Genomic DNA, 10,714 nt, shown 5'->3' on the forward strand with positions numbered 1-10,714 from the left:
TTTACGTAGTGGAGAACTGGGAATTATGCATAACACAGGAAGGAGGGATGGCATCGATAAGAGACCCCGGTTTTGTCAATTGTGTAAGTTGAGGGCAGTTGAAAATTAAATTCATTTAATTCTTATTTGCCCTAATTATGAAGATATTCGCTCAAAATATTTCCCATATTTAGACTTCATTACTGGTAATAATCGTAAAGACACACTGGTCAGAATGTTAAACTCTTCTGATGTAAACTGTCTTGAGAACTTAGCCAATGATGTTAAAGATGATATCTGTCTTCGTTGTTCTTACCTGTAAATATTATTTCATGCAGCACTTGATGTGAAACTAAATCGTATATATCTGTACGTTGGCCTGAGGCCTTATTACCAAATATACTGATTGATTGATTGATTGATTGGTTGATTGATTGACAAGGCCAGAGACAATTAGGTTTCTCATTTTTGCTACCCGTGAAAATCCTGGTTAGAATTAATCTTCAGCAATCCATGCTTGTCGCATGAGGCGACTAACGGGATCGGATGGTAAGGCTCTCTGACTTGGTTGAAGCATGTCATCGTATCCAATTGCGTGGATTGATGCTCATGATGTCAATCACTGGATTGTCTCACCCACACTCGATTATTCACAGACTAGCTACAATATTGGTGTGTGCGGCGTCAAACAACATAGACCAAAACATTAAAGTGGCATTTTTACTGAAGCATCAGATAAGACCTTTCTTTGATTAAGGCACGGGTATCTGTTCGGAAACGTCGCTTTGAAAGATTAAAAAAGTTAATTATTACATTAGTAAGTCTTAAGTATCATCACGTTTAAAGGATACACACAAATGATAATAGTATATGGATTAATACAGTTATGGACGGGGTGCCACACTGAGCAATTACACTGGTACATGCACTACTGCAGAGGCCATAGGTCAGCGGGGAGCCATGGCGTCTACAGTTCGGCACTGCATGCAGCGTGGTGTTTGGGTACAGTTCGGCACTGCGTGCATCGTGGCATCTTCCCGAGACAAGGGAGTTAACTGACTACAAAATTCCAGTTAACACACTTGCCGAACTACATTGGAATTTTAGAGCTCGATCGTAGCGCCACCAGTGGCTATTACGAGTTATGGCCCTTCTATGTCCATCCTATTGACCAATCAGATTCCACCTCTTCTATTATTTGCAATTGCTTCAAACAAAATGGTGGCGCCCTGTCAAGACCATCTGATCAATAGTCAAGATTTATATTTCAATAAAGCTAGACTTACCTCGAGAAAAGCATCAAATCACGTAAGCACCTTGATTTAAAACATTAAAAGATTTGCAACATATCTGTCGACGCCCAGTCGGCGGTACACATACCCTGCAAATCCATACCCTGTTAAAAATCCAATATATCACTGTAATGCCTTCATGTGCGTGGTGTATACACGTTGTATTGACTATCGCTACATGTTACATTAAGCACGCCTTTGATACAAGCCAACACATCCTACAGGCTTTCAATATTCGGGAGTGAATGTAAATCACATTATGTGAGGGTAAGTATTACTGTACAGCTAAAACCACCCGCATCTATTCATAAATGGAAATGGGTAATGGTATCACAACATTCATCGATAACAGCTTTCAAAAGTAGGTTTATTTACGTTCCAACCCATTTCCAGGACAAACGTTGACATACAAGAAGAGATTTGCAATAGAAGTTACTATGTCAATTGTATTCAATGTCATTCTGACAGTTTCTCATCATACGCTTCATTCAAGTGAGTGAGTGGAGTGGGGATTCTGTTTTGATGACAGATATTTTTTCAGCTGCAGTTGCAACTGCCATGAACAAATCTATTTTTTTTTAAAACCAAAAGCATTACATAATTGAATCAATAAATTTCAAGAATATTCGGGGACGGGTTATTTTTTCGATAAAATCCAAGCCCCCTTCCAAGAATATCAAATGGTCTGCCTGGAGATGGTGATTATCGAAGGTGCATCTCTACAAAGTGGCCGTTTTAATACATGCTATTATATTATTACCACCCATTAGGTTATCTTTACACTCTGATTTGAAGAAACAAAATGAAATATATCCGTTTAGATTTATTTTTTCAAAATGTTTATTTGTTTCCACATGAATACAAAGACTTTATGACATATTCAAAATATACATTTTAATATTTACAAGGCTCGTGTTGTCTTATGCCATATTAATAAAATAAGTTCCAATTTGGATTCACCTCCAATTGGGATGACAGACGGGACATAATCGAGCCATGATCCAAGACACGAACGCAGTAAGGGACATAACTCTGCGGAGCGACTTTCACAGATGTAGTGCGCAGCGAGAAGCCAGCAGCTGTGATTTGATGATATCGTTGAATTTAATGTGGTTTTTTTTCAAATCTGTCCCCAGGTACTAAAACTGACCTTGTTTTTATCAACATTTAGTCCTGTACTTATGCTGAATTTGTCCATAATTTTTCAAGCAATGGTTATTTGTACTCTGAAACTGAGATGGTTGGTTGGTTGGTTTGCTGTTTCACTCAGCAATATTCCAGCTATATGACGCGGTCTTTAAATAATCGAGTCTGGACCAGACAATCCAGCGATTGATATCATCAACATCGATCCACGCAATTGGGATCGATGACATGCATCAAACAAGTCAGCGAGTCTGACCACCCGATTCCGTTAGTCACCTCTAACAACAAGCATAGTCGCCTTTTACGACAAGAATGGGTTGCTGAAGACCTATTCTACCCCGGATCTTCACAGGTCGAAACTGAGATTGGGAAGTTAGACACACTTTGTGATTATATTGCCGCTACATGGCCACGTGGAACATGAAATGGCAGTTGAATTCCTAATTATTTAAAAATATTATAGAAGTCCACTGGAATACACTTGATTGCGTGTAACCTCAAGGAATCCGGCGCTTCGCGTGGATGACCTTCATCTTCCTGGGCCTTCCATACAGCGCTGTATAAACTCCTCGAGCCAGTCTCTCTAAATCCATGCATATAACAGTCGCAAGCACAAAACAGATGATCCCCACGCCCGACGACCCAATAACAGCCATGGAGGGCCGGTCGTCGTAGACGGAGTAGAAACGACGCTTGTAGTTGGACAACAAGGATTTGTCAAGACGTAGTTCACTGATGTCGATCTCGCGCTCACTTGTCTGGACCTGATCTGGAATAACACATAGTTACTGGTTCATATACAGGGCAGGTGAAATAGGGTTTAACGTGACGTGTGCGATTCAGGACAAAAATAAGAAATGATTTTACGGTCGCATGTTTCAGTGTCTGTCACAAAGTGTGTGCCATGCAACTCATTGGAAGTTGGTTTTAACGCCGCTTTGAACAATATTCCATCACAGTGTATCAGCTTGATGTGAGAGGAAAGCGGGTATGGTGCTGACAACACTAGAAACATAATCTGGGTGAACCGGGATTCGAACCCACGATGACACGTAATATAAGTCGTGAAGTTTGGAATTTTATAAGTGTAGCTGCCCCATTTAGAAGAAACATTGACGTTCCAAATGCCAGAGAATAATCAGACTCGAATATATGGAGGTGAGGTGAAATGGGGTTTAACGTCGCGTCTAAGATTATTGCACTTATATAGCGATGTGCATGCACTTGTATGTGTGTGTGGCTGCTTGTACTAGTCCGGACTGATGCCGATTTATAGTGCCAGCACACTGAGATACCATGCTGCAGTTTAACATGAATACCCAACTCAGACACAGTACATTGACTCCGAGCCGACCAGTCCTTGTTTTAGCCCCTTAATGCCGAGCGCCAGACAGGGTAACAACAAGTTCCATCCTTTAACGTCTTTTGGTATGACGCGGCTGGGGACCTTTCCCTCTCCGGGCGGACGCTCTACCATTAGACCACGGAGGCGGTCTCGAAAATATGGAGATTCCACAGGGCATAAAAGGCTAATCAGTAATGGCACCAGGTGTCCGCAAAAAGGGCAAGAACATCGTGCTCTACCCTGAAGTTCGTGATGTATTTGAACCAAAGAAGGCAGAGTGCTTCTATGTAAGCTTTTTCCAGGAGTTTGTCTATCTATCTGTCTGTCTGTTTGCTATATAATTATTTTGTTTTTGTTTAACGCCACAATCAGCAATATTCCAGCTATGTCACAGCAGTCTGTAAATAATCGAGCCTGGACCAGACAATCCAGTGATTGACACCATGAGCATCGATCTACACAAGCGCTGACCGACCCAATTAATCGACTCATCCTTCTAATTGTGGATGTTCTCGAACTTCTTTGAGGTAGCATACATTCACATTCGACATGAAGTTGGTACTCACTCTCGTCGTCCCCCGCGCACAGTGGTGTTAGCTGCGAGGTGCCTAGGTGTGACGCGGGCAGGTACGACGATGCCGGCAAACAGGTATTGTTGGGTACGTCACTGTCGTCCATGTAGTTGTTATCGAGGTCACTCACGACGTCTGTGGAACGAAGATACACAGCAACGTACACCAACCTATCTCGAACAATGAGTGAGTGAGTGAATTTAACACCGCTTAAAACAGTTTTTCAGTTGTCACGGCGTGTAAGCTTGAGGTGAGGTGGTGAGGTGAAAAGGTAGTGTACGTCGCGTCCAAGTTAATTGCACTTATATAGCGACGTGCATGCATGTGTGGCTGATTTACTAGTCCGGACTAATGCCGATTTTATAGTGCTTGTCCACTGAGATACCATGTCGCAGGGTTACATAAATACCACACTCAGACACAGTATACTGACTCCAAGTCGACCGGTCATTGTTTAACCACGTAATGCAACAATAAGTACCATCTTTTATCGTCGTTTGGTATGACGCTGCCGGGGATCGAAGCCCAGACCTTCCGCTTTCCGGGCGGACACTCTACCACATGACCACGGACGCGGTCAGCTTGGTGTTGGATGAAGTGAGTGAGTTGGGTTTAACGCCGCTTTTATTTGTTTTTTTGTTTGTTGTTTAACGCCGCACTCAGCAATATTCCAGCTATATGACGGCGGTCCGTAAATAATCGAGTTTGGATCATCAGCATCGATCCACACAATTGTGATACGATGACATGCAAGTCAGCGTGTCTGACTACCCGATCCTTTTAGTCGCCTCTTATGACATGTCCACTTTTGTGGCAAGCATGGGTTGCTGAAGACCTATTCGAACCCGGATCTTCACGGGTTTATAATTTGCAATTAATTTGTGGTGAATGGTTGGAAAGAACTGGATTACAGGTTTTGGGGAAAATACGGTATGCTTAATTTACATTGTTTTTAAATCATGGTGCAAATACACGCTTCACCTCTTATTCTAACATTAAACAAAACAGATTCTTTTATCGTAGACAAGGTCTAAATTGCTAAATACTCACATGCTACGCATCGCTTAATCTCTGTGGTTGCGCTTTCATAGACATCCATGTCAGGACTTGTCAAAATATGCGGAATGTCGTCTGTTTGAAGAAAGCAGGTGCCGTCTTGGAATGACGTCAAGGCAGTGCAGTCACCGTCGTCCCGACACAACTGACGGCATGACGGGAGAGTCATGTTGGTGAAGACGGTGCCGTTCCCGACAAGCTCAGCGCCCGTCCTCGTGTCGAACCAACAGCTGTCTGCATGGGGAAATGAAGGAGTGAGTGACTGGACTATAAGGCCGCTTTGAACAATGTTATATCACATACCAGCTTCATCTTTGTGGAAAGCACAAAGTGATGGAGATCGATTACCACTTTACTGAAACTCACCAGAATATGGAGCCCTGGTTGGAATAGGTCTTCAGCAACCCATGCTTGCCGTAAAAGGCGACTATGCTTGTCGTAAAAGGCGACTAACGGGACCGGATTGTCAGGCTTGCTGACTTGGTCCATGCATGCCAGCGCATCCCATTGCACGGATCGATGCTCATATCAATCACTGGATTGTCTTGTCCAGATTCGATTATTTACAGACCTCCGTCATATAGCTGGAATATTGCTGTGTGCGGCGCTAAGCAACAAACAAACTCAAACAAAAACCCAGAGTAAGGAGCTGATGACTGAGTGAGTTGTGTTTAACGCCGTTTTTAATACCACTCCAGTTATATCACGGGGTGTCAGCTTAATGTGAAAGGAAAGGATGAAAGTTAAAATATGGATGGAAATTATATTATATAGGCACGGGTGGTCCAGTCGTCTAAGGCGCTGCGATTCGCCGTGCAGAGTTGCGTCCCTTGGGCACGCCAGAAACCTATGATTGTGGGTTCGAATCCCGGTTCGCCCCAATTATGTTTCTAGGTTTGTCAGCACCATACCCGTGCTCGTGGGTTTCACCGAAGTAGTAAACATCTGAGACCTGCATCACTTCGGGCTTTCCTCCCACATTAAGCTGATACGCCGCGATATTATTGGAATAGTGTTAAAAGCGGCCCAATTCACTCACTCACTCTTTATGGAAGGGCGAAAGTGCGACAACGCGCCAATGTTCCATCTAGGGTTCCATAATATTGTCGTTCATTGGCTGCCATAATTTTCAATTTATGCACAGCTGATTATGGCTTCTTAGCTTCTTTTATTTCCAACTCTGGTTGATAGAAACTAATATTCAATAGTTATTTTTAGTACTCCAGTGCATCAAAACCTCTTCCCCTCTCACGTGTGATAATGACTGGTCCCTTACCTAAAGGTCTTTCGCAGATGAAGTGATAGAGCTGATCACATCCTTTTGTCCTCCAGTAGCCCAGCCTGGTATAGCGGATACAGAACTCCGTACTCTGAAGGTCTGGTTCCCCCGGGGCCCAGTTAGTCCAGGACTCTAGGGGTTCACAGTCGCTGTGGACGTACTCAGCCGCTGGGGGGTTGGTGTCAAACATCCCCATCCATAAATCTGTAGATCTTGTGGAGGAATTGAAAAATGTCATTATTCAAGCATTAAGACACACCTCTTCTGCAAAAAGACTAGGGTAACTAATTGAGTAGTTAGCTGCGATAACCATCTCCATGTGCAGTTCCTGATCCGGGGTAGAATAGGTCTTCAGCAACCAATGCCTGTCGTAAAATGCGACTATGCTACTGTTCTTGCTGCTGTGGCTACTGCTACTGTTCTTGCTACTGTGACTACTGCTACTGTTCTTGCTGCTGTGGCTACTGCTACTGTTCCTGCTGCTGTGACTACTGCTACTGTTCTTGCTACTGTGGCTACTGCTACTGTTCTTGCTACTGTGGCTGCTGCTACTGTTCTTGCTGCTGTGGCTACTGCTATTGTTTTTGCTATTGTGGCTACTGCTACTGTTCTTGCTGCTGTGGCTACTGCTACTGTTCTTGCTACTGTGACTACTGCTACTGTTCTTGCTACTGTGGCTACTGCTACTGTTCTTGCTGCTGTGGCTACTGCTACTGTTCTTGCTGATGTGACTACTGCTACTGTTCTTGCTACTGTGGATACTGCTACTGTTCTTGCTACTGTGACTACTGCTACTGTTCTTGCTGCTGTGACTACTGCTACTGTTCTTGCTACTGTGGCTACTGCTAGTGTTCTTGCTACTGTGACTACTGCTACTGTTCTTGCTGCTGTGACTACTGCTACTGTTCTTGCTACTGTGACTACTGCTACTGTTCTTGCTGCTGTGACTACTGCTACTGTTCTTGCTACTGTGGCTACTGCTACTGTTCTTGCTACTGTGACTACTGCTACTGTTCTTGCTGCTGTGACTACTGCTACTGTTCTTGCTACTGTGACTACTGCTACTGTTCCTGCTGCTGTGACTACTGCTACTGTTCTTGCTGCTGTGGCTACTGCTACTGTTCTTGCTACTGTGACTACTGCTACTGTTCTTGCTACTGTGACTACTGCTACTGTTCTTGTTGCTGTAGCTACTGCTACTGTTCTTGTTGATGTAGCTACTGCTACTGTTCTTGCTACTGTGACTACTGCTACTGTTCTTGCTACTGTGGCTACTGCTACTGTTCTTGCTACTGTGACTACTGCTACTGTTCCTGCTGCTGTGACTACTGCTACTGTTCTTGCTGCTGTGGCTACTGCTACTGTTCTTGTTGCTGTAGCTAGTGCTACTGTTCTTGCTGCTGTGGCTACTGCTACTGTTCTTGCTACTGTGACTACTGGTACTGTTCTTGCTGCTGTAGCTACTGCTACTGTCCTTGCTACTGTGGCTACTGCTACTGTTCTTGCTACTGTGGCTACTGCTACTGTTCTTGTTGCTGTAGCTACTGCTACTGTTCTTGCTACTGTGACTACTGCTACTGTTCTTGCTACTGTGACTACTGCTACTGTTCTTGCTGCTGTGACTACTGCTACTGTTCTTGCTACTGTGACTACTGCTACTGTTCTTGTTGCTGTAGCTACTGCTACTGTTCTTGTTGCTGTAGCTACTGCTACTGTTCTTGCTACTGTGACTACTGCTACTGTTCTTGCTACTGTGGCTACTGCAACTGTTCTTGCTACTGTGGCTACTGCTACTGTTCTTGTTGCTGTAGCTACTGCTACTGTTCTTGCTACTGTGACTACTGCTACTGTTCTTGCTACTGTGACTACTGCTACTGTTCTTGCTGCTGTGACTACTGCTACTGTTCTTGTTGCTGTAGCTACTGCTACTGTTCTTGCTACTGTGGCTACTGCTACTGTTCCTGCTGCTGTAGCTACTGCTACTGTTCTTGCTACTGTGACTACTGCTACTGTTCTTGCTACTGTGACTACTGCTACTGTTCTTGTTGCTGTAGCTACTGCTACTGTTCTTGCTACTGTGACTACTGCTACTGTTCTTGCTACTGTGACTACTGCTACTGTTCTTGCTGCTGTGACTACTGCTACTGTTCTTGCTACTGTGACTACTGCTACTGTTCTTGCTGCTGTGACTACTGCTACTGTTCTTGCTACTGTGACTACTGCTACTGTTCTTGCTGCTGTGGCTACTGCTACTGTTCTTGCTACTGTGACTACTGCTACTGTTCTTGCTGCTGTGGCTACTGCTACTGTTCTTGCTACACTGACTACTGCTACTGTTGCTCTGGCTACTGATACTGTTACTGCTGCTTTGGCTACTTCGACTGATCATGTTGCTGTGGCTACTGTTACTACAACTTCTGTTGTTGTTACTACTGCTGTGGCTACCAAAAGAGTAAATACAACACCGTGTGCCCAATGCTCCCTTCTCTTTCAAACCTAACGGTGTGTATGTACGTGTGCGTGTGTGTTTATTGTTTAAGGCCACACTCAGCAATATTTCAGCTATATGACAGTGTCCGTTATGCAATGATCCACGACATCGAGGTACAACGACACGCAATCAACCAATTCACCGAGTCTGACCATCCGATCCATTTAGTCGCCTCTTACGAGTCTTAGAGAATGCACATTAATATCAACTGAATGAATACATGGACATGTACATGCAACTCACAAGACGTCGGTTTTCAGATGGGCCACTAGTTCAAACAGCACTGTATCCGACACTGGTGAATTTATGACCGCCAGCTGTGCCTTGGCGTCATGGCAGATACTCTTAGCCTCGTTCCAAGTTTTGCGATTAATATTGAACGTATACTGGACGGGGGATATGTAGGCCGCAGCAACTGAAACAAAAATGATGATGATGATGATGATTATTATTATTATTATCATTATTATTATTATTATTGTTATTATTATTATTATTATTATTATTATTATTATTATCGTGTTCTTGTTCGTCTTGTTATCCTTCTCCTTGTTCTTGATCTTATTTTAATACTATAACTTTAGTAATATTAAAAATATTAATATTTAAACCAAACTCACTCACTCATTCGTGGGCTATCAGTTCCATACTTAGGGTTTTGTTTGGGTTTGTGTGTTGTTTATTCGTTTGTTAATGCCGCGCTAAGCAACATTCCAGCTATATGACTGCGGACTGTAAATAATCAAGTCTGGACCAGACAATCCAGTGATTGACATCATGAGCATCGATCTACGCAATTGGGATACAATGACATGCATCAACCAAGTCAGGGAGCCCGACTGTATTCAATATGTTCATAAATGAGTTAGCAAAGAAGATCGAATCTGGTTGTTCTTAAGGAACCCAATTCCACCCGGAGTAGTTAGAGCTTTTTTCAGTTGTTTGCTGACCATATGACCTTATTGCTGACACTGTATTTGGTCTCCAAAAGCGTATTAATTTAAACGTTCTCAAAAATTAGTAGTGGGTACTAAAATGTAGTGGGTATTCACCAATTGTAAATCTGAATAATACAAGCATTGATGTGTTCAAAAAGGGTGGACTGTCCCTTGGAATCTGTGTTATTTTATATATACTTGAGGGTTACATTTATAAATAAATTGCAAACTTTTGACAAATGTATCGCTACAGGCAGCAGGTTTTGTTCTGTTTCAAAATTGCCCCAATTTAATTATATTTAGCTGAAATTTGGGGGTTACATATATACAAAGAAAATGAATCTGTCCATTTAATTGCATGTAAGCAGATTTTCTAGGTAAATTCTTCCACGTCAAACCGATGTGTCAGGGGTGAATGCAAGACATTAATTGTATATCTCAGTATCACACCACTGTGTCAGGGGTGAAGGCAAGACATTAATTGTATATCTCAGTATCGAATCACTGTGTCAGGGGTGAAGGCAAGACATTAATTGTATATCTCAGTATCGAATCACTGTGTCAGGGATGAATGCAAGACATCCATTGTATATCTCAGTATCGAATCACTGTGTCA

General features: G+C 43.0%; 1 protein-coding gene across 1 annotated transcript; it reads right to left on the reverse strand.

The window, feature by feature from the left end:
* Positions 1 to 2,914: 2,914 nt before the first annotated feature.
* On the reverse strand, positions 2,915 to 6,865 carry LOC139452646 (uncharacterized). Its single transcript, XM_071234183.1, has 4 exons — positions 6,667 to 6,865; positions 5,385 to 5,624; positions 4,329 to 4,469; positions 2,915 to 3,186 (listed from the first exon to the last, which is right to left on the reverse strand). Exons 1-4 carry the CDS (start codon positions 6,863 to 6,865, stop codon positions 2,915 to 2,917), a joined length of 852 nt encoding a protein of 283 aa, XP_071090284.1.
* Between the last annotated feature and the right edge of the window lie 3,849 nt (positions 6,866 to 10,714).

Source organism: Haliotis cracherodii, unplaced genomic scaffold, assembly GCF_022045235.1.
Source record: "Haliotis cracherodii isolate W230 unplaced genomic scaffold, xgHalCrac1.p SCAF_9, whole genome shotgun sequence".
NCBI lineage: Eukaryota > Metazoa > Mollusca > Gastropoda > Lepetellida > Haliotidae > Haliotis > Haliotis cracherodii.

Excerpts from the sequence above, each read along its gene's own strand:
- LOC139452646 (XM_071234183.1), bottom strand. The coding sequence starts at position 6,865 with ATGGGGATGTTTGACACCAACCCCCCAGCGGCTGAGTACGTCCACAGC. Across the intron at positions 5,625-6,666 it reads CATCTGCGAAAGACCTTTAG|ACAGCTGTTGGTTCGACACG; the intron begins GTAAGGGACCAG and ends TTCCCCATGCAG. Across the intron at positions 4,470-5,384 it reads GATTAAGCGATGCGTAGCAT|ACGTCGTGAGTGACCTCGAT; the intron begins GTGAGTATTTAG and ends TTCGTTCCACAG.